Raw genomic sequence first — 23,888 nt, forward strand, 5'->3', positions numbered from 1 at the left:
TAAAGAGCCCTGAAGTATCTGGTATTTTCTCCCTTTGAAGGTTCTTACACATGGCAATCTAGTCACTTAATAAAAGAGGAAAGAGCTTTCTGAAGATTTAAAGAGATTTTACCAAAACTTTTTGTACAAAATTAAGAGAATCGTTATTTACAATACAGCTGCTAGTTCAAGGACACCCCTACTGCTTGTATCATCCCAGGGCAGTAATGTCCTTCTGTCACTTTCTCTGTTCCTCTGAAACAGGGAGAAATGCTCTCAATCATTAAAATATTGATACTTTACACTGATAAAAAGCCTTTCACTAGAGGATCAAAGTGATTTATAAAGGGTAAAATAAAGATAAAGATAATTCTATCTTTTCCTTTCAGCTTAGAGCTCAAAGAAAACAAAATCAATACAGGCAAAACAAAGAAGGATGAGTATCTAACTGCTCTTGGGCAGCACTGAGTGGTTCCTTTGTGATGGCCAGATAAGGAAGAGCATTGTGTACTCTTCTTAAGGTTTCAGACGGCTGACTCTGGTCCGAATTCCCAGAGGTTTCTAAAATGGGAAGGCTGCTCTAAGTTGTTTCCCCACCTAGTGCACATTGTTCCCTTTTCCCCCTGCAAGAGCTTTCATGAGTAGCTGAGTGGCATTCTCCTCCAAAGTCCCCCACAGAGGCAGTTTTTGATCCAACGCTGCTCCCACTGTTTCACTGCTGTGGTTTTGTTGGGTGATTTCAGCATGGTTACGCAGCCACATCTGAGAGAGACACGAACACAGAAAACGGGTCATCTGAAATGCAAGCTGGCACTACTGAGGGACTTTATGGATCAGGTTGGGATGGAGAAATCATGGGAGGGAATTAGCTTTTTGTCCTTTCCAGGTGATGTTTGGGAGAATCAAAGGAAAATGGAAAAGGTGTTGGAAATGATTGCCAATGAAGAGGGGATATCAGAGGAACACAAAGCTGTCTTCAAGATGATGGCCCCTGGCTGCTATTTATATGTAAAGCAGCAAACACACCAGCCTTGTGAAAACAATCTGGTATGTTTCAGAGTTCCGGTATGGTGACTTTCTATTAAAGCCAACATTTAAGACCAATTTAATCATCTGATCAGATGGCTGGTCGTTCACTGCACTGTCATTGCATAATCCAGGCTCATTATTAGGAGAGAAGTGAGAGAAAGGTGTGTGACACTACACCTCATATTCTTCACAGCAATATTGTTATACACATGATTATGGCATAATTATGATGTATTTTAGACAAGATAAGTCATGTGACATATCATTGGGAAGGTTATGATTTACTAAATACGATTCTCCTATTTGTATGCATGGATCATTTTCGTATCTGAAGCTAGGAATATTGCCTATGCATCTATTACAAGTATGTTTATACCTGAGGAACACGCACTAGGCAGAATGCAACCAGTCTAGGGCCTTGTCTACACTACCTAGTTTTGTCACCAAAAACTGCCTTTTGGTGACAAAACAGCAAGAGCATACACACTACAACGGGACTTTTAATCATGAAAAACACCCCGTTTTGGTGACAAAAAACTTCACCCCATGAGAGACTTTTGTCTTTTCCCCTCCCTTTATTGAGGGGAAAGAGCCAGTGTAGACACTGCTGATTGTTTTGTCCACAGAACTGGCTTCCACCAGTATCCCACAATGCCTGCCCCGATTGCTCTGCTCCGTGTTTTGATTTCCACTGCCCTGCAGGCATGCGTCCCTCCTCTTTCAAAGCTCCGGGAAGTATCTGTGTGCTGTGCTGTCTCGGGAACAAAGAAAGAGCAAATCATTGGCATGCTCCTGGTCTGCCCTGCACTAGGCAGGCAGCAGCAGGCAGCCTGCTGCTGCAGGGGCAAGGGGACAGACTGCTGGGCTGCTTTGCCATTTCTCGACATGGAGAGCTCACAGAGCTACTCAGGATGCTGCTCTCGGCAGCTGAGGGGGCTGTGGGAGAACTTGGAGAGAATCCCAAGATGCGCAGCGATCAGCTCTTTCTTCCCACAACACTGCACTGTGGGATACGTACCCATGGTGCATTGCTCACCCTGTCGATGATGGTGCCCCCAATGTGGACATGATCTGTCAACAGAGGGAGCGAGTGTGAACACCCTTCGGCGATTTTTGTTTTGTCGACTTTTGGGTGTCTACATAGGTTTTGTCAACACAACTTGGTAGTGTAGACAAGCCCTCAATGACTGGCTGGGAAAGGCCATTAGGGAGAACAATATGTCTTAGAAGATGCTAATCTCCCACCAGGAAGCCTTTCTGGGAACCCTGCAAACAGCCTCCGTCATGGCTGCAGTGGCCCTATAGTCACCTGGTACTGGACTCCATGATAACCCTAGTGTTTTTCCCACTGACCAGGTGTGGGAATCAAACTGGGAGACAAAGGGTTTCCACTATATGCTAGAACTATTTTAAGGGAGGGGAGGGACATCATCGTGGTTTGTTCTTCACTGACTCCCAGCCCAAGAAAGAGGACTGCTGGAAACACCTAAGCAGCCAAAAGACTGAACTAGGGGAGAAGGGCTGAACCCAGGCTAGAAGGCCGTCTAGCCTGTGAAAGGAATAACTGGAGTTTTAAGCTGCAAGTAAGTGCAGCTTGCCTTCAAGAATCTCTGCAATCTGCCTAAAACAACATTTAGGGTGAGAATTTACTACACACATCCAATTTCTTTAGTATATTAAGCTTAGATTGCAGGTTTATTTTATTTGCTAGTTAATCTGCTTTCATCGGTTTGCTATCCCTTAAAATTATCTTTTGTAGTTAAACTTCTTTTTGGTTTCAGAGGGGGGCCATGTTAGTCTATATCAGCAAAAACAAGAAGGAGTCCTTGGGGCACCTTAGAGACTAACACATTTATTTTTGTTTTGTCTAAACCAGTGTGTGGAAATCATAACTGTGGGGTAGAAAGACATGTATATTCCTCTCCACACTGAGGGAGAGGGTGAATTTCATGATCTTATGCTGTACAGATTTCTGTGCAGCACAAGATGGTATAATTTTGGGTTTACCCTCTAGAGGGCGGTGTGCACTTGAGTACTGGGCAGTTCCTTAGCTGAGCCTTCCCACGCAGAGCTGACCGCAGCATCCGTGTGAAGCTGCCGCTGGGTGTGTGCTGGTAAAGTGCAGTCTGAAGCTTGAGGGAAGGCTTGGCAGGCTGCACAGAGGTACAGTGTTAAGGGAACCCAGGCTGATGGGTCCAGCAGGCTCAGTGGTACCCCAGTTCCAAGTGGCACCCTGGGGGGAAACTGTCACAAGGTGCAGCTCAGAAGGACTCCAAATGCAGACCAATTCTGAAAAGTGATTCTAAAAATGGCATTGTGCGGTTCTGTATTCATCCCCTTTCATCCACTCCAAACCTGGTACACAGAATCTCCAGCTTCCAAGCATGCAAACACAGCCCAGGGATCTTTCCTATTCATGAATAGTCACCAGTTATAACCTGCAGGCCAAGTTCTGCCCTCAGTTATGCCTGTGCAACAATGCTGTCCTTATATCCTGCACCTAAAGCGACATTATCTTCAGATGTAACTGAGTGCAAAACTTGGCCTTGCAGTTGGAATGTAGTTAACAATTCTGCTGACAATGTGAAAAGCGGGACATACTCCAGCTCATTCTCCCACAGCTAGGCTACCTTTGCAGGGCATAACAAGCAGTAAACACACACATAGAACAGTAAAACTTTTAATAACCCTGGGGAGCGTTGTATTGAGTAAGAATGGTGCCATTTTACACAGTTTTCAGACTAGATCAGCACTTTAGGAATCTTAGTGATCCCAGGGGGAAAGGGTCAGAGAACAGCATAACCATGATTGTCTTGGCTTCCTTCCACTATCAGGGGGCATGAACATAAGCTGAGAAAGAGCCATGTATTAAAGGCAACATTTTGTCATGTGCACAGTAGTTAACATGGAAAAAACCACCATGGAATTGCTAACAATACAGATCTATTAGTGTATAAGCTAGCACAGCTTTTAAGCTGTCAAGCCCTGAATAAAAACAGCTGTGAATTAAAGGAGTTACACATGCAGAGCTTACCGGGTACATGACTTGCACTCCTCTGTTGGATATGCCCCTAAGTGAAGCCGTCTCAAGTGGTCAATTTTTGGCTGCCCAGGTGCCCTGCATAGGAAGAAAAATGCGAGAAAAACCACACTGCTGAAAAATTGTAAAAGCTGTTTCCACGATTGCAGGCTCATTACACAGAATGCCTGAGAACCAGACAACCAAGGTCAAGATGAAACTATGGACAACTGAGACACTACACACCTGCCAGAGGGAATGTCCCAATGAGGCACTGTGATAACCCTTCTCCAAGTGTAAGGGGCTGCACTCAAGGGATTAAAGTTCCACTTCTACCCATTATGATGAACTATTCCGCAGTCTTCCAAACCGCTGCCTTCTTACTACGAGTGAATTTCTATTATATAAACAGGAAGCATTTAACCCTCATATCCTGGCCAAACCACATCTTAAGAAATTATATTCTGCTTACTTAAATTCCCCCATGGTTTCAACTAAATACTGTATCTTTTCCTCCAAGTTCCCTGCTAAAACCTAACATATGGAATTTGACAGAGAATGGCTACTATGCTCCACCCCAGAAGTGGCTGCATTTTAGTGAGGGCTGACTTGATTCCTGACCATGCAATCTGCAAAGCACAGTGAGATTTAACAGGATAAAAGATACAATGTAAGGTTGTGTTGCATTTTTAATTCCCATCACATTTTATTCTCTGAATTCCCATTTCAGATTCCTTAGAGCCTATGTGCCAATAAAACACTATACCCATTTTAGAAACTGAAAAATTGAGGTGCAGAGAGAGCAAGCAACTCATCTGTGGTCACAGAGTGAATTTGTGGCAGAGTCAGGAGTCCTAACTCAGTTCCCTACACTAACCAATAGACAACACTCCCCTCCCTAAGAAAGGAATAGCAATTTTGACTTCTGGTCGATTTTACTGTAATCCCTAGACTACACTCCTTTCCAGAGCTGAGAACAGGATCCGGGAGTCCTGATTCTCAGTCCCCTCTCTGCTCTAACCACACTACCTGCTTGTTTCAGATTTCCATACCTGACAAAGACATCAAACTGCGATGAAACAGTGTGACCAATGAGTCCAGGGGCCTTCCCGAACTGCAGCCTTATGAGCTGCTTGTTCTGCAGCTTACTGATAATGCCATTATTGATGGGTAACCAGTCTACATTGGGAATAAGCAACTGGCTGGGGAGAAGACAACACTCATCAATCAGGGTATCGTCTGGCTCGCTCGGGTGAGTTTCGTCACGACCTGCATGGGAGACGAAGCACAGAGAGAACTTTCTCTAGCATGCTACTTGCTTAAAGGACAATAAATGCTGTTGCCTGCATGTTTCCCCCTCCCCGACCCAGTATGGCAGCTCAGGAAACAAACAATTAATCTTGTAGCCTCTCTTTCTCCCTCTGATTGCTACAGACCTACCCAGAGCCTCATTATCCCTAAGTGTTTTTCCTGTGTACAATATGGAACATCCACTGCGCACAAGATAGGATGAGTCTCTCTAATTCTGGGAAGTTTTTAATCCTTACAGCACAGCCAGAGTTTAGTCAACAGCCTGAAGAGTAGGGACATGCTGTCCTGGGTATCTGAGGTTGCCGTGTAAACAGGGAGGCAGCTTGGCTTCAACAGGCCCCAGATCCGGATCACCACCATGAGCTCTCTAAGCATCCCCAGTGATGCCCCGTCTCGCAGGAAGCTGTGCCCTGGCCGCACAGGGGATCCCTGCAGGGAATAGGAGGAAGGGCAGAGAAGAGAAACTTTTATGATCTGGGCTCACAGACATCCCCAACGGAACCACTTCCCATACAGGTGATCTAGCTAAGGTACTTATATGGCCCCCATTATTGTCATCATCTGCTAAATTTTGCAGCATAGCAAGAGGTTAGTTTAGCGCCATGTGCGTTTGTGCTCGCTGTAGGCACCCACAGAGCAGAAGATCAGGAGTTCTGGCGTCCATCTCTGATTTCACTTACACAGGTGGCTTCTCCATTCAGAGTTACTCTGGATTTACGCTGGCATGAGCATGATCAAAACCAGGACTTGTGGTTTCTATTCCTAGCTCTGCCACTAATTTGCTGAGTGATCTTGAGTAAATAATTTTCCCTCAGTAAGAAGAAAATAATGCTATTGACAGTCTTAATTAACATTTGGAAAGCACTCAGAGACTTAGATGAAAGGCCCTAGAGAAGGGTTATTATTTCCTCTGTGTAGATCTGCACACTCAAGTTCCTTTAGCACACTGCAAGATGAAAAGTTACACTGAAAAAGACGCACTTGACATTAACACTGGCTTCAGCGCAATCCATTTCTAGGACAACAGCAGACACTGGGCACACTGATTAACCCAACAGCACATGGCCATTGAATGAAAGAAGGCTTTCACTACCCTCCACACACCACACTGCCAAAGATGGAGGACAAGTTCTCACCTGATTAGGGAGGCTGGCAAGCAGATAGAGCACAAAGTCTCCCACCCACTGGATGAGCTGCTGCAGGGACTGCAGGGTAGTCATCTCCAGGACAAACTCCTCCGTCTTCAGGTTAATCATCACTTTGTCAATGTCTGAAAAGGAAGCAAGACAGCTCCTAGCACAGGGAGAAAAGAGGCTCTGGGAGTTTCCAGCATTGTGAACAGACTGCTCTCCTCGCTTTTAAACCCGGCTACCGACTACAAATGCATGCAACTTTATACCTACCCCAACAGTGCAGCCTATAGAAGGCAGTGTAGCCCAATGGGTAAGGCTACAGGAGACTGGGTGCTGGTCCCATCTCTGCCAACTGCCCTGCTGCGTGTCCCTTCCCCCACTATGCCTCCGTTTCTCCTCCCACCCTTTGTCTGTCTTGTCTAATAGACCATAAGCTCTTCAGACGCAAGTCTCTGCCCTGCAAGCCTGACTCTGGTTGGAGCCTCTATCTGCTATCGCAGTATAAACAGATACACACCCCTGAGGATCCTTCATGCCCAGTGCCTGTAACAGCCTACATGGAGTTGTCCACATTATCCTGTTTCATTGGTGGGCATCTGGTCTTTGACACCATCATCTTTTGGGGTTCCACCAACACACCTCAGGTTCACAAGCGAGTGAACTTTTGCTGGGACTGGTAGCCATGAAGGGGTGGAACTCACTCCCCCCATGGAGTGTCCACCCTAATCTAAGTACCCCCAACAAAGGACTGATTCAGAAAGGGAGGGAGCTGATCAGCCAGGCAAACAGCCGTGCTGCATCAAGGGATGCAAACGGCTACCTATGTCCGTAATCTTGGAGCAGATCTCGGTGAGCCGGTCACCGGGACTCTTGTCTGGAGTGTTCAGGAAGTGCGGGCGGAGCAGCGATTTCAAGGTGCAGCTGATGGCGATCAGAAATAGCTTGGCATGATAGTCACACACACGTGCAACAGTGTTGGAGGAAAGCTTGCAGAGAGAGGCCTTCATGGCAACAATGCGTGTGGAGAGAACCTGTTTGACGGGGACACACAAGGATAGGCACAGAAACAAGATCAGATTTAGAATGAGCCTACTTAAAACCGCTACTCCCCAGCAACCATCACCCTGAGGAATGAATGCTGTTCTCCGTGTGTGCTACAACTGGCCACAGTACCCATTTACATCAACAATAGGCTTTACTAGCCTACCAAGAGTTTCTCCAAGAGCTGCTACTGGGCAGGAGCTGCTGAAATATAATACTCTGAAGGCAGAGTAGCAAAGACAGTGGTATCAACCTTACGCTTAAAATGCTACGCCTAAACCAGCAATGCTCTATCACTGGGGTAACTCATTGGACACTAGACAGTATGCTAAGTTCATGCATAAGAATTCTCTACATAGTAATCACCCTGGGTGGAGTCATATGCCCTTCCCAATCACTCCAAGCCCCCAACAGTACATAAGTACCAGATTTGGAGAGGCAGTGTAGCCTAGTAGTCAAAGTAACCCGTGGAAGTTCACTGGAAACCAGTGAAGTCTGGAAATTAACATCCCCTTATCTACTCCTGTTCCTTGACTCCCCTCCTACCAGTCCACACTCGGCACTGTGCCAAGCGTTCCTCTGCTGTTTCCTCACCTGCTGCAGGGCTGCATTCTGGCGCATGTACTCCTCATGCAGCTTCTCCACCAGGTTCTGCACCATGTTGGGCTGAACATGGAGCAGGATATCCCACCAGTCGTATCCCGTCACCATGCAGTATTCCAGCAGGAACAGCAAGTGGCGGAGAGACATGTTCATGTCCAGCACATGGCCCATGGAGGGAGAGATCCGGAGCATGCTCAGCTGAAGAAAGAAAGGAAAAGGAACACACATCAAGAGGATCCATCCACTCTAAAGGACTAACAACACCTGGAATCAAAGTGGCAGGAGATCTACAAAACCTCCAACAGAGAACAGTGTCAGCCATGTTCCAGTAAGTTTTGTCTACACTACACCCTGCAAATGAACCTCCGCTATGATCTGTGGAGACAATCTCCCAGGATATGGGCAGTTCAGTCCCCATGGCAGTCTCAGACCTTAACGTCTTTGATAAAACTCGCAACAAGAGGCCAGTTCTGGAGAGAGGTGTGCAAATTGGACTGAGACCTATTAAACTCATTCGACACAAGTTAACGGACTCTATGTCTGACCATAGCAATTTTTAGTTACTACTGAGCTGGAGAGACAGTTCTGTTAAACAAAGGGAAAACACAGGCACTATCTTGGATGAGGCTGCCTACTGGCAAGATCAAATGGACTTGTAACTCCTGGAAGACTCACTGCTTGAGCCAGTTAAGAGCAAGCAGAGCAGAGCCCTGGCTAACTGAACAGAGTTTGTCCTGGCCTAGAAGAGCAAATAGGTCTTTTCCCACATCTAGCATAACAAGGCAAAGTACCTTGCCATGGTTATCAATCCCAACCAGGGCCAGTGAAGTCCAGGAGAGCTGCATGGCTTTGAAATGAACCAAAGGACCGGCGGCCCGCTGCCTTTTGATCGCCTGCTCATCCACTGGGCGCTGAGAGGAAGAACCATAGAACACTGCCATGGTCTGCAAGGACAGGCGATGAACTATGTGGACGCTACCATCATGGAAGGCCAAAGCAAGACCTGAGGACAAGAAATATCTGGGGTTTAGCAAGTGATTCCTGTGAGTGTAACCCATCCCACCCCAATGAGACACAGACAGTTGTCACAAAGTCAGACAGCAGCTCTGAAGACAGCCCAGTGGTCTCCAGCCTACCACAAGCCTTTCTTCCTCATCCTGCCCTGCATTTTTACAGTAATGAGAATACTTGTCTCTTCTATAGGGTCTGCTACTGGAGGATCCCGAAGCACCTTGCAAACATTAAGAGTCAGTCTCACCCACTGGGAGGTAGGTACACAGTACATCCATTCTGTTGTGTGTTAAACACTGATGCGCCCAGCCCCATACCAGGCAAAAAGCAAAGATGGGCCCTGCCTCCCAAAGCCTACAGTCTAAGAGTACATCTACACTGGAGCGGAGGTGTGATTTCCAGCGCGGATGGACGTACACACACAATAGCAGTGAAGCTGCGGCAGCAGGGCAGGCTAACCACCTGAGTACGTACCTAGGGTCTCAGATGGGATCGTGCTTGGGGTAGCTAGCCCCTCTCACTTGCACTGCTCTTTTTAGCAAACTACCTCAATCAAAGTTAGTGCGTGTATGTCTACCCGAACTAGAAATTACACACCCAGCTGCAGTGTAGATGTATCCCAAGAGACTGGCACACATACGACATGCTGGGTAAACTGAGGCAGGGAGGGGGTTAAAGGTCTGATTTGCAGAGCACCTACTACTCCCACTGTCTCCATAGGGGAGTTATGGGCGCTCAGCACCTTGGAAAAGCAAACATTATTCTAATCAGGTCCTTGTAATCACCTATCACTGTGGTATCTGAACACCCTAAGTGATTTGCCCAAGTTCACCCAGCAAGACAGTAGCAGAACCAAGAGAAGAACCCAGAAATCCTGACTCTCGTCCTCCACTCTAACCGCTATCCAGTATCCCTCCTCAACGCCAGCCTCATTAATTGCACTGCCTGGACAGCCGAGAACAGAAGCTCTGACCTTTCTAGGTTTCTTCGGTCCTCACTAGTAGACATGCAGAAAGTCCTTTCAAGTTGGGATACAGTGACAGAAGGCCTCAGGCATCCCAGCACATATGACAGCTACAACAGTTCCTCCTGTGTAAGCTCTTCCCCATCGCTAGGTGGATGTACCCATCCCCACTGGGAACAAACTTAGTCCAGTTTTAAAGGACTTCTTGATTCCTGCAGGGCATCTTCTATCAAGAAACACACAAACCACACTCCAAAGTAGCTGGGGCTCTCTCTGTTCATAAGTGAGATGAACAGAGGCAGCAAAACTTCCATCTGCAGCTAGATGTTCAGAAAAGAAGCCTCCTTACCCAGTCCAGGGAAGAATTTGGTGTCATTGGCCACTTTCAGATCAGTATTGGTTAGGGAGATTGGCAGTTTCGGCAAAGCCACAGCTGAAACGCGATCCAAATCATTGGTGGCGGAGAGAATCCGCCATTTCAGTATCATCGGCTGCTTGTCTCCAACTTTACAGAAAAAACGAACAAAATAAACGACAGAATTTCACATAAAAAAGTCAGAGAAAGTGCCACAGACATCCCAGTCTTGAATTCTCCCCCACCCCAACAGCGTGCTTGGAATTAAACATTGATTATGAGTTTATTCACTCAGATGGATGCATTTTTGTAGACTCATTAGTTTTACAAAAAAGTTGTGGTTTTTTTTTTCTAAATCCATCATGATGGAGTGCTCTTCTCGTGGTGATTACCGAACGCCCAGAAGAATAAGGATGGGATTTCGAGTCATAATTGAGTCAAGAGTTTACACTAGGTTTTGATATTTCTTTGGCTATGCTCCTGTTTTTGAGGAGCATCAGCTGCTGAAACTCACCCACGGGAGAGATCTGCTGGAAGATGTTATTGACTGGCAAGCCCTCTTTCCGGAGAGACCAGCACTCCACGATGCTGCTGTTCTGGTTGGAGGCACAGAGCAGCACCTTCAAAGCAGAAAGGAATTTTCAAACCAGGCACAGCTACAAAGCCATGTCTTTTGTGCCCACCCTCTAGACCAAAAGGAAGGGGGAAGATTTGCTACTGTAATTGTCTGCATGAAATTCAGAATAGGAAAATACAGAGTACAGGGTGAAAAAGTGAGAAACAAAAAATGTGTGCATTAGTAGAGCTGGTGGGGAGCCCAAGTTTGGAACAGCAGATGGGCTGCTGGTTAGTGCAAGAGCAAAGCTGTAGGGAGGAGTTTATAGATCAAGTGGGTCCTTCCCTTTCCTAAGCATTTAACTCTTGGAATACTAGTGTAACATAGGAGGAGGGCGCTCACCTGCTCTGACATGTCCCTGGCGAGGAATTTCAAGTGAGTGATTGCCGGATACTTGTCCTTGCGGGCTGGGTCTGTGGTGCACCGCATGAAAAGGGAGGGCAGAATCTCTGTGTCAATTTTGCATTTCTCATTCACTACGCTGACGCAGACCTTGTAGAACTGGACGGGAGAGGTGCTGCTGCCATCTGAGGTGGCTACCACGATGTTTCCCCCACCCGTGAAGGCAATGTCCGCCAGGGCGACACGGCACCGCAGACGGCACAGGCTCTCCGTGGATGTTAGCACTTGCCCGTTGGGCTTGAGGAGAGAGACTGTCACCAGGCCGCTAATGGTCACAGCGATCCAGCCTTCCATAGGCTTCCCACCAAACAGAGTCAGGGAGGGAGAGAACTTGACCCGGGAAAACTTCTCGCCAAAATTCGATGCTCCGGACTGTGAATGGAGATTAACATACACAGAGCGGTTAGATCCTAGGGCTGAACGACTCTGCCATTACCTGAGTCTCCTTTTAATATCACTTCAACATGGCCTAGAGCAGTGATACTCAGATCTCAGTAGTACAGGAGCAAAATCGGCGATCAACATTACCCAAAAGAGCCACAGTAGTGTTAATTCACTGTTTCATTTACTATATCTATCTATCTATCTATAAATTATTGTCACAGCAAAATGGCTGAGCAAATAGTATTATTTTATCAATTAAATTATTTAACAACATAGTAGAAGCATCCTGACTGGTTAATACTTAAATCACACAGTGTTTTAAAGCATGTGCTGCAAAGAGCCGCAAGGCATTTCAGCTGTAAAATGGGACAAATATTTTTCTCATCAGCGTATCGTGAGGCTTGTGTATTATGAGACGTCCTGTGGAATGGAAAGTTTGCCAAAGCCCCTGGATCTTCTCTGGAATCAGGGAGATATTCCAGATCAAGCAGGCTATATGGTATAAATATGGTCCCCATTTCAAAGCACATCTTACAATTCTGAAGGCATTTATCCTCACAACACCCTGTGAGATAGGTCAGTGCTATTCTCCCCATTGTACAGACGGCAGAGAGGCTAAGTGACTTGCCCAAGGTCATACAGGAAGTCTATGGCGGAGCAGGGATTTGAACCCACATCTCCCTAGTCTTAGACTACTGCCCTAACCACTGGATAATCCTTCCTCTCTGGTTCCTTCCTTGCAGGTTCCCTGTGCAAGTGCTAGAACAAACCTTTTCCACGTGCAGTGCTAGCTTCACCCCATTGTGCAACCAGGAAAGAGCCACAATTGGATCTCCCTCCACCATGCTGCCCACAGTGTTCTCCCAGCTGTTGGCCAGGTGATCTGTCATACTCCAGCACTTGATGTGTCCATCTGCATCTGCTGACAGGAGCCTGGAACCTAATACAATACAATCAAAAGAAGAATAGAAACGTCAGAACACGTCTCACAGAGATTACCAGGAACCCAGCCACAGGCATCTTCAAAGCAATGCATAGGAGGGAGAGGCCCCCCCGATGCAAGACAAAAGGGTTTAGTAACATTACACTCACACCAACATAAGACGAAAATTCATAATTCAAGCAGCAATTTAATCTTAAGCACCGGTTCCCACTGTGTACTGGTGATACTGTGAAATCATACCTGGGTTGGATTATTTCCTCAATGATTCAGCAGATTCAGGGCTCTCACCTGTTGCTGGATTTTAAAAGTGCCTCCTTCAGCACCTTGCAGCTCTTACAGGTTGGAGTTCAAGAGGTGACTCCTGGCACCTAACTACCCCAGGAGACCAGTCTATTGCTAATAACTAACTCAAGAAGGACGGGAAGCACAGTCCTCTATGAAATCCACTATGGACCTCACAATGCAGATCTGACTGAACTGAACACTGCAGATATTACATGATTGGCACTATACAAAGATTTCTGATAGCAGAAACCCAAAAGAGAAAGACCTCCATAAACTCCCACTATATGCCCCATCACACTGTGAGCAATTTTATGAAGCCAAAAAAAAAAACACAACACCACCCCAACCAACTATAAGAGCAAAGCTTACCTGACTGATCCCATTCCAAACAGGTGATGATTTCAATGTGCCCAGAGTTAATGGAATAAACATCCCATGGATGCTCAGTGTCCAGGATATGGATCATGTGGGTAAGATCTAGGCAGGGAGAGACACCAAGTCCTTTCAAAAATTTGCAGTGGAATTTAATTTAATTTTTTAAAAATTCAATTTTTTACTGTAGGACATTAGTGAGCTTTAATTATTTTTATAGGACCATAAACATATGTTGCTTTACAAGACCAAAAAATAAAGTCTCTGCTCTGAAGAAGTGAAGATCTAATTAGAGCGTTTTTCCACAGCAAGACTAGTCTGGAGCAGGGGTTTTTCCAGCTGGGGGTCATGAATAGGTGTTGAGAGGGGGAGCAGATAAGAATCACAAACCACAGGAATGGGACAAACTGTACCTTTTTCCTCCTCATTTTTGAGGTCTGTTGTGAAAGCAATCAGGTTCCTGCAGGACCAAGCACATACCAGTGGGATGGAAGGACAGTGGTTGCTTTTAGGTCTTTTCTCCCACTCACAGACATACGCCAAATCCATTATGCCCTGGAAGACCTCCAAGGCACCACTTGCCTGTTGCAAGCCTATTCATAGACTGCTGTGCCTAGGAAAGAGAAGAATAAATAGGACTAGAATCTATTGTACAGTCACACACGCAAAGGACCACAAGTACATTGTCAAAGATCCCCTTTGTAAAACAGCAGCCATTTTCACTTTCCCAAGGAAATGTGTTGCTTTGTGCAATCCCCACTGAAAATAAGGATGCACTGACTTACATTATCAGTCAGAGCAGCCGGAGTGGAGAATTCCCATCATGGCTAGTTTTAAACCTTACACCTTTTAAAGAATCCTATTAACTTCTGTGACACAGCTGTACCCTCTGCTCCCATTTGCATTAATTCCTTTCCTCGCCACTCTTTCTTTTCTCCCATGTCCTCATTCCTACTGAGATCTCCCACCTAAGATCCTCCAACCTTTACAGCTCATTCCTTTGTCCCTAAATGTAAGCCAGACACAGTAATCCTGAACACCATTACAGATCCTCAACACCATTAATTTGAGTTTCTCTTAGTAGAGGGTACTCCATACTTGGGAGCCTGAGAGCAAAGAAAAGCCCATGGAGCTCATAATCTTTACAGCCACAGTCACCTGATTTAAAGGTTAAGTTTTCTGCTAAGGTGGAGAGAATGTAATCATACAAAAAGAAGAGGAGCCACAAGTACTCCTCTTCTTTTTGCGAATACAGACTAACATGGCTGCTACTCTGAAACCTGTGATCATACAGTTTATCCACTGTACCACTCCTTCCCAGGTAAAAGAATATCAACTCTCCAATCCAAATGCCATATTGCTCATCTTAGTTGTGGGCAACTTATCTCCATAGCCCACTGACGTAACAGTTCTTCTGTTTAAAGGAAAAGTACAGTGAGATTAAAAGATAAAACAAGAGCCAACATGGTGGGCTGGATGGTCTCTTCCTAAATGGCTTAAGCTTTCTTGACATGTAGGTCCAGTAAGCACACTGGATGATATAATTAACTCCCTCTGAGCTTCTGTATAACAGTCCCTGTTCTTAACCTGGGAATACGGCCCCATTAGCCGCATATGCCACCTGTATACAAGTGCTACCTCTCGAGTGGAAACATTACCCTCTTGTTACTAGCCTTGGATCAACGCTGGTGAGTCTTAGATGCTGTCAGAAAAGAGTATTTTTTCTGTACGCGATCAGCGACCTTGGCGCCGTGATGGTCACCCGAGTCCCAGAGGGGTCCCCCAGAGGTGTCACTGTCAGGGGCTACACTGGGGCTGGCTGCCAGTATTTCTCCTCCACCCAGGAGCCCCTATCAACAGCACCACGCTGGGATCCCTTCACTCCTAACAGTGGGGTAAGCCAGGGTCTTCCACCCAGGCCACCCCCAATGCCACCAAGATACAGGGGGTTGGGAAATCCCCTCCCCCCCACAGTCATTCATGGGGATGGGGAAGAGTCCACCCACCTCCTCCAAGATGGGGGGGGACCCCCTTCCCCCACAGAGGCAGGGACAATAACTACCCCTCCCCCCACACAGGAAGGGGGGTAATTACCCCACCCCCACCCTAGAGAGAGGCGGTAACTGCCCTCCCCCGCAGGAGAGACTCACCTACCTCCCCCCCTCCCTGCGCGCCGCCTCCTCCCTGCCCAGAAAGGCCCCCTGCCCGGGCTGCCTCTGAACGGGCCGGAACAAACCTCCGCTCCCAGGGAGCGGCCAAGGGCCAGGGCTCGGCTCCGGAGCCCGAAGAAAGGGAGGAGGCGACTCGCCCCGCTGGCCCGTCTCTGTCAGAGCGGGAGGCGGTCTCGGAGCCGTTTGTGGACAATTCGCTCAGGCATCCCGCAGGACAGCCCCAGAGTGAGGGCCTCCTTCAGCCGAGGGCGCTGCTCTGTTAATTTGCATACATTCCTACCCATAATGCCAGACGGCTGAGAAGCTGAGATGAGGGCCAAATTTAAGTGGATTTAATGAAAATAAAAGGTTATTATGAAATAAAATAATGATATGTATTAAGTAAACAAGAATATTAATTAGGTACATATAGTTGACAACATACTAAGATCACCCTCAGTGAAAATAAAATAAATTTGTAGAGATATAAATACTGAGCTGGTCCACCTTGAATTTGTGCTCGCTTCGGCAGCACATATACTAAAATTGGAACGATACAGAGAAGATTAGCATGGCCCCTGCGCAAGGATGACACGCAAATTCGTGAAGCGTTCCATATTTTTCTTGCCTGCCCTTCCCCTCTTGTAAGGAAACCTCTCCTTAGGGCATTTCTGTTAACTCCCTCTGCAGCAGGGTTTTACAAATTACCCTAGTATTTGGGGCTGGGGCTGCCCAAATATCCCCCCCCCCCCCCAAGAAAAACCCTCTGCCTTTGGGAAAGTCCAAGGCCCCACCCCACAAAAATCTCATTATTGAGAGGAACCCAAAGCAACTCTTGCATATTGAGCTTCCCCCATAACCCAAACTTACCCCACAATCTCACTCTTCATTCCCCAAATACATAGACCCAGATCCACCCCACTGTTTTTTCTACTGGGTTACATACAAATAACTCTAGTATCTTGGTATTTGCATCCATGCAAATAAACCCCAGCAACTTGTTATTTGTGTAGACCCAAATAAACCCCAATATCTCAGTATCCAACAAAACTTCACTATCTCAAGTAAATTTGCAGAATTCCCCAGGCTCTCTCTCTTTAGGGAAAGTGACCTGCCATAATCTAATTGGCATGAGTTCCTGCCTGGCTTGGGATTTTGTTACACCCCATAACTTGGACCAAGTTTGCCTGAAGTTCAATGAACCCAGATCAAGTTTTAAGCCACAGCCAGACCAAGTCTGGAGCCAGCCATGTGGGGGCTTGAGGTCGGCACAAGTGAGTGCTGAGGTTCAAGCAAGCTGGGGAGTGAGTTTTGGAGTGAATCAGGGATGCTGAGGTTTGAGCAAACACCCACCCACCATCCGGTGCCAGGGTGGGATCTGTGGTTTCAACATGAAACTTCAGGGACCTGCAGAACACGCTGCCAGCTGCTTCATTCAAACCAGAAAATTCCCAAACACAACTACGTTCACTGCTGTTGCTGGGGAGGAAATCTGTGCCAAACCCCATTCTCATGGGCATTGGCAGTTTCATGTCCTCCTGGCTCCCATGAGCTGGGGAGGCATGGTGGGGGTGCAGAGAATTACCGCCCCTAGCGACCACCCTGACTTACCCAGCTCCTTGACCTGTTCCCATTCCCTTTTCACGCTGCCCACTCCCGGGAACAAGAAACAACCTGAGACCTGGGGATGCATTCAGCTTCTTGACAGCTGGGCAGCCCTCTTTTAATTATTGTTAGCTCTCTTGTGGTAGTAGCCGGCAGGCTGTGTCATGGACCAGGGCCCCAGGGTGCTAGGGGCTGCACAAACAGACGCTCCCTGTCTCCCACTTTGCATGATGCAGTGTGACCAAGCAGGGCCTCTGGGACAGTTCTCTCTCCCCTGGGGGGGCTTAAAGTCACTCCTCTGGCCTGGCGCTCTGCGGACACACCTGAGGCGCTGGGTTGGTCCCCCAGGGGCATGCAGCCAGCTGGTTTCATGTGTGTGCATGGTGCACCTGGCAAGTGGAACAAAGCACTGTGTCCCTTCCCCCCTCCACATGATCACCCCTGCTCCTCCACCCTGTCCAGCAAAGGCAGATGGAGGCCGATCTAATGCACTTGCAAACCCCAAATGAAAAAGTGCAAGATGAGAAAACCAGACAGAGAGCAGCTGGTGCTGGGAAGCCCCGTGGGCTCAGTCGTTGAGCCTGCTGGCTCCAGTCAGAACGCGCAGGGGGCTTCAGAGCGATGACTATTCCACGCTCAGTCTCGGCTCTGCCGGAATGAACCAGCCAGCTGGGCTGGCCAGAGGCCTCTCAGTCACTGTGATCCCCCTACAGCTCTCCCTCCGTGCCAGCTTGCTTCGCTCCCCGGCTCCTGCCTTCCCCCGGCAGGGGGTAACACTTCTCCGCCATGGGTGGCGATTAGAGACCTCCTAGGGCTGCCTGGGGAGCCAGTAAGTGGCAAGAGCGAGAGCGAGCGCTCCACAGGGCTCCATCAGACTGGTGCCTTTAATGCCCGTGTGCCTGTGAAGAAAGCTGCTCATTAGGGCCCAACTGCCCTGAGTTTCCATGTTCAACTGCAGCTTGCAAGGGGCTAAGGCAGCACCGTCTGTCCAGAAGCAGGAGAGATAAGGCACAAAGCCCAGCCCCGTGACCCTGGTCCCACTTTCAGCTTAGGCTGGGGTGGGGTGGGGTGGGGAGGGGACCGAACGGGCATCTCCCCGGCTCCCTAGAATCCAGGAGTTTTGGGGAGTGTGCGTGTGGCCCCAAGGGGCAGATGTGTGGCTAGATGGAGGGTGATTGTCAGTGATCCAAGGGGGCAGGTGCATGAGTGATGGAAGGATGAGAGAGGGGGCTGGAGAACTAAAGAGAGTGGGCAGAGAGAGCCACAAGAGACTGACTAAAGAGGGACTGAAAGAGACAGCAGAAGGAGGAAGACGGGGCAGATCACAATAACATCCCCCCCAAGAGAACGGAAGATTGAAAGAAGAGCAGAGGATCTGGACCAAGCTGTTCAGATTTTGGATCCTTACTCACAGGTTGTATCAGGCTTCTGATTCTACCCACTTTTTCCTCTTCCCCCCCAGCCCCCTGCTGCCAAGAACAGGGGAGTCTGCCAGCCCCGTCTCCATTAATATGGCCACACAAGGGGGTTGCGGGTGATGGGGGGGTTTCACGCCCATGCTCTTGTACAGAACAGGCAAATACAAAGCAGAGACGTGTGTTCCTGCTGGTGGAGCGAGCCGTTGTCCCATTTCTCGTCTGGGTGCTGAGTGGCGCTTGTGCCCGGCCAAAGATGCTTTATTTTGTTAGAATGCAATTTGCAAATGAACATGGGGCTCCTGGATCCAGGGGCTGAGAGCACTGGCTGGAATTAAGGCTGCTGAAGGTAGATGGGCTGCAGGCTTCCCTAGCGTAGATACGACCACGGCCTTTCATCTAAGCTGCAGCCTCCTCCCTGCTTTGTCTGTGTTTGACAGTTTAAGAAATCAGCTATTATGGAGAACAAAGCTCCATAATACATAGTAGATAGGTGTAAATTATATTTTCAATCACTGTCAGTTTCACAACACCCAGCCTGCTAAGTGGATTTAAACTCAGCGGGTGGTGGCAGCTGGCAGTGCTACATCAGAAGCCCTGGAGTTTCTTCCAGTTAGGATGATTCACAAGTTAATTGCCTCACGTCTGAGCACGACGGGATATTCCATTAGGCCAGGTCTTCACTATGGACCACACAGCGGCACAGCCGTACCGCTGTAAGGCCTCCTGTGTAGCCGATATAGGCTGATGGGAGAAAGCTCTCCCACCGGCGTAATTAAATCACACCTCAACGAGGGTCTCCTGCCAACACAGCGCTGTCCACACCACGTGCTTTTTCCACACCCTTCACCGACAAAAGTGCTTGTGTAGACAAACCCTTAGCGTCCTACACCTCTTGCTAACAATACCACCCTCAAGCCCTGGCTTGGACAGAGGGCGATCGCTATGACGCGACACACGAGCAGACAGATGACTCCGGAGCACCATGATTTATTGTCCTTGTGCACATACCTTCCCCAGCTGAGTCAGCTCACAAGGAATCGTTTTTTTCCCCTTTCAGCAGAAGCCCCGGTTTTGGCCTCTGGTTTACAGCAGGCTAAAGCATTACCAACACCACACAGTCACCAGTCCACGCATGGATTTGCTCAGGCACAGCAGGTGAATGCTGTGGTGAGAACAGGGGACGGTCCTTTCAACAGAGGCAAGAGCTAGGGCTGGCAGGTACAAGTGACACAATTAAAAAGAAAAATTGATAACCATTCCCGGAAGCACGACACACAACATCCATGTCCACGTTACAATCCGCAGTACGGTCCTGATCGGGTGCTGGGCTGCACAGAGGCACTGTCCGGGCCAAGATCACTTTGGTTTGCGCCATCTCACCAGACCAGGAGCATGGGCTGGAGAGGCAGTGTGCAGAGCTGGCAGAAGGGGACGCCAGGCCCCAGGGCAGAGCAGAGCAGGGACTGTGGCAGGAGTTTGCCTTTTCTGCCCAGAGCAGCTCCCAGAATAGTGCGTGGCTTTGACACGCACAAAAGTGCACCCATGGGAGGTCAAGGGCTGCGGTCCGCTATGCTGCATTGTCCAGCTAGAACAGACCCCCACCCACACCCAGGAGAGCCTTGCTGTCCAAAGCAAATCAAGGGTCCTCCACTGTAGGATGAGAGGTTGTTTTGCTGAAAAAAGTTTTTTACATCCAGCTGGTTTACAAGGGAAGAGGAGATGTCAACGGAGCCCGATTCTCCACCCACTCAGTGTACAGCCTCACTCACGAGCTACGCTGGTGCTCAGCGAGAAGAGGGGAAAGGGGCCTGATCCTGCCCTCCGGGGGCCTAATTCTGGTCACTAACCCATATAAGTCAGGAGTAACTCCAGTGAAACCAAGGGAGCCGCACTATAGCGGAGAGGAGAATCAAGCCCCGAACCTGTGCAGAGAGTACAAGTGCGCGGGCCTCAGTCGGGATTCTTTACTGCTCACAGCTGCAGAGAATCCCAACACAGGAGCGTTTCCCCACAGGGCTGATCAGACACAGGCAGTGCGGGATGGTGGAGAATCAAACCTCGCCCATCCCTTTAAACCAGCTGCTATGTACAGGTGAGAGCAGCTCTTGATATGCACCAAATGAAAAACCCCAACACGTAGTATACATATTAAAAACCACACATATCCGAACAGGCTCGTTACAGCACTAGAGAGCTGGAAACGGAGCCATTTAAATTGCGCCATGATATAAAACTCCCCCTGCCATCCCCCCGCGCCAGATACCCCTGGCAGACCCAGGTGGCCCAAGCTGTGATGTTCAGCTCTGACCACCCAGCCACGCTTGCGAGCGGCAGGACTGCTAAGGCCCTGGCTTGGATTCCACAATCACCAACACACATCTGTATAAATGACACACTATTATATTAAGAAAAGGCCCCCACACTGCAGAGAAAGCCAGACCTTTGTGTTACTGTCTCACTGATAACTGTACCAAAGCTTAAACAATAGCGATCTGGCTTCAGAGGGCTGTTTGCTCAATGCCAATCTACACGGAGACACTAAACAATGGGCTAGTTACTCCCACTCAGGGCTGGCTCCCTGGACAGCTTCTCCGCTGAGCTTCTGTCAGAACTAACAGATCGCTCTCCCTAGTCCAAAACCAAGCAGCCAGCAGGGGAGGGGGGCGCTGAGTCCTGCTTGGACACGTCTTTGAGCTTTTCACACAGATATTTCCCTCCTTTGCCAAGGCTAGGTAAGTGCTAATGCATGCATTCGGTGGGATCTACACCCCCTATATGCCACTGGATTGTATCCAGGGCTGACCCTGCGATGTTGTAAAGCGCTCTGTGGCGAGTGGAAGTAGGGTTAGGCACCAGCCAAAGCAGGCTGTTGCAGTCTGTGGTAATTGACCCCAGACACTTCCCCTGCCTCCCTGGTCTGTGAAATGCAATTTACAAGTTATATGTTCCAGGCAGCTGCTGGACATTCAGGTCCTGATTCGGCAAAGCACTTCAGCCACTGCTGAAGCTTTAGGCTCCTGTTGAAGTGTTTACTGAGCTGGGGAAGGAGACCAATTCAGATGCTCAACGGCAAGGTCAGAGCCACTGAAATGCTAAGACCGAAAGGAAACTGTTTTGTCACAAAAATACTGCTCCAAATTCACCCCCGGGGGAAGCCAGAGGCACCCAGGGACAGGCTGTTTGTGTTTAAATGAGCTTCCAGGGAGCGCAGCTACTGCTGGGAGATAGCGCCACACCCAAGGCAGGGCTAGGCAGACTGGTCTCACACCATAAGTGTGGTGATATCTGGCAGCTGCAGCAGGTCCTGGAGTCTCCCTGCCAAGCTAAGAGGCCAGTGAGTCAGAGAAATGAGGGCAGGATGTGGCCCGAAGGGGCTGAGATGAAGGGCCCATCTCCACTATTCAAGAGCGATCTTGTTCCCCAGCACCAATAAAAGCACATTTCCATTTTATGAGAACAGGACTTTCACCATCGCCCCGAACCTGGCTGGATTCTGAATCCGGAACATGGCTTGGGGGGCAGAAGAGACACAATCAAGATCCCATCTACACTACAAGAGGGAACAGTGCTGCAACAACAGCTGATATGCATTTGACAGTGTCGATGGGCCCTCGGAGGGAATCCTGCAGGGATGATGCTTCCTCACCTCCCACCAGTCTACAGGCAGCAGGGGAGACCCCTGGAGTCAGCTCCTACCACCCTCACCCGCAGGACTCTGCCCATCCAGGGCAAAGGCTTCAAGAGAGGCAGAGTCCTCAGTCCTGAACATGTCTTTGAGAAGGGGTTGGACACTTGAGCATGACAAAGGTTGATGTTTTGGGCTGTCCATAGGTGGTTCCATTCCGGACAGAGTGGGCCTCCTGGGGGGTGCTTGCAGGCCTCTGCCAGACCCCCCCGCCTGCAAGGAGCAGAGATGGTGCCCTCCACCAGGTACCAGGAGCGGTATGGAGAAGGCTTGGGTGGAACCAGGAGCACCCCAGGGGTGGGGAGGAAGCTGGAAGTCACACCCACGTGTTGCCAAGCTTGTGCCACACGGGGAAGAGACAGTGGCAGCTGCGGGAGATGCCTGCAGAGCTTCAGCGATGGGCAAGGGAAGACTTCCTGTCTTGAAGCAGGGCACAAGGGATGGCGATCTAACCCACTCCACACAAACCCACCCGCCAGTTAGGCCATTGCACAAGTGCAGAGAATCGTCGGAGAGGGTGGGGACACACCCCATTTGTACGCTGAGGACTGAGTGGACGGATAGCAGATCTGGGGATCGTAGAAGCCTTCAGAGCACCGAGTGGGATATCTTCCAGGCTTATCAGCTCATCTGCTCCAAGTAGGTGGACAGCAGTAACTCTGGGGGCAGGAAGACTCCGTGTTTGTTGCTCACTTTCATTTGGCGTTTCCCTTCAAAGTCAGAACCTGGACAGAGAGAGGAAGGAATCTGAGTTCTTTTTTCGGAGCCAGATCATGCCTCCATCTCTCACACAGTTAGAGCAAAGACCACAGGATTTGGGCCTGCAACTGGGGTCATATTCTGGGACCAAACAGAAAGATAAAGTGCTCTTCTACTCACTCACCCCAGCGATCAGACCAGGTGGGTCTCATTAGTTCCGATCCAGGGGGGATAAGCTAGACGAGCACCTAACACAGAGGCACCGACAGTGGTGTCCTGCCTGGAGAAAACTGCCAGCCACAGCCACACTCAGGAGAACTCTTGGGTTGAGGTTTGTGTTTGGTTACTTAAAGTTGACGTTTTCAAAGTCGCCTGAGGGTGCTGGGCAGCCAAGTTGATAAATGCAAGCCCCAAAGAGGAGGTAAGTTTGGGCCAGATCCGGAATGTTTGCATGCACTGGGTTAAGAACAGGGCAGGAGCACACCTGCTTGCAGATCCCACAATGACCTCTCACAGCACTGCCCAGAGAGAGGCAAGTAGAATCAGCCATGTTTTAATGATGGGAAAACTGAGGCACAGCATGATAATATGATTTGCTTGGCCCGGCCCACATCTGAGCTGCTAAACCACTTGTGCCTCCCAGCTGCAAGGTGCTGTATTCCCAGTAGGATTTGTATGTGCTCATTTCCAACACAAAAAGTTAGCCTCGCCCGTGAGCTCCCTTCACACACAGACCGCACGCAGCATGCCCTTCCAGCCCATAACACCCTCCAGACAGACACTCTCCTGCTGGCTTCTGGTGGCCAGGCCAGCTCGCTGCCTGGAAGGGAGCCGCAGACAAAGGCTGATGCAACAAGAGACTGACTGGGCCAAGCGAACAGCTG

General features: G+C 48.9%; 2 protein-coding genes across 6 annotated transcripts in view; both read right to left on the minus strand.

Moving 5' to 3' along the window:
* Positions 1-86: 86 nt before the first annotated feature.
* Positions 87-15,630, minus strand: MED16 (mediator complex subunit 16). 5 transcript variants are annotated; one of them, XM_084614286.1, is made up of 15 exons: positions 15,602-15,630; positions 13,861-14,060; positions 13,445-13,552; positions 12,618-12,787; positions 11,404-11,835; positions 10,960-11,065; positions 10,440-10,595; positions 8,907-9,118; positions 8,107-8,313; positions 7,292-7,502; positions 6,475-6,608; positions 5,575-5,767; positions 5,080-5,296; positions 4,043-4,126; positions 87-741 (listed from the first exon to the last, which is right to left on the minus strand). In XM_084614286.1, the coding sequence occupies exons 2-15, from the start codon at positions 13,994-13,996 to the stop codon at positions 615-617; spliced, it is 2,493 nt and encodes an 830-aa protein (XP_084470412.1). In that variant the 5' UTR covers positions 13,997-14,060; positions 15,602-15,630; the 3' UTR covers positions 87-614. The 5 variants fall into 5 exon arrangements, with proteins under 5 accessions (XP_084470412.1, XP_084470413.1, XP_084470414.1 ...); XM_084614287.1 differs by having other exon boundaries at positions 15,598-15,618; XM_084614288.1 differs by lacking the exon at positions 15,602-15,630 and adding an exon at positions 15,454-15,475.
* A 3,961-nt stretch (positions 15,631-19,591) lies between these two features.
* R3HDM4 (R3H domain containing 4) overlaps positions 19,592-23,888 on the minus strand; it is a 32,592-nt gene continuing 28,295 nt past the window's right edge. The window contains exon 8 of the mRNA XM_084614605.1: positions 19,592-23,030. Within this exon, the coding sequence (XP_084470731.1) occupies positions 22,927-23,030 (104 nt within the window). The 3' untranslated portion in view covers positions 19,592-22,926. The remainder of the gene's footprint in view (positions 23,031-23,888) is intronic.

This window comes from Lepidochelys olivacea (genome assembly GCF_965140295.1).
Source record: "Lepidochelys olivacea isolate rLepOli2 genome assembly, chromosome: 25".
In the NCBI taxonomy this organism is placed as follows: Eukaryota; Metazoa; Chordata; order Testudines; family Cheloniidae; genus Lepidochelys; species Lepidochelys olivacea.

Coding starts and splice junctions, on each gene's coding strand:
- MED16 (XM_084614286.1), bottom strand. CDS start 13,996: ATGGATTTGGCGTATGTCTGTGAGTGGGAGAAAAGACCTAAAAGCAAC. Junction 9,119..10,439: donor CAAATTCTTCCCTGGACTGG/GTAAGGAGGCTT, acceptor TCTTGTCCTCAG/GTCTTGCTTTGGCCTTCCAT. Junction 742..4,042: donor GAGTGCAAGTCATGTACCCG/GTAAGCTCTGCA, acceptor TGTCTCTCTCAG/ATGTGGCTGCGTAACCATGC.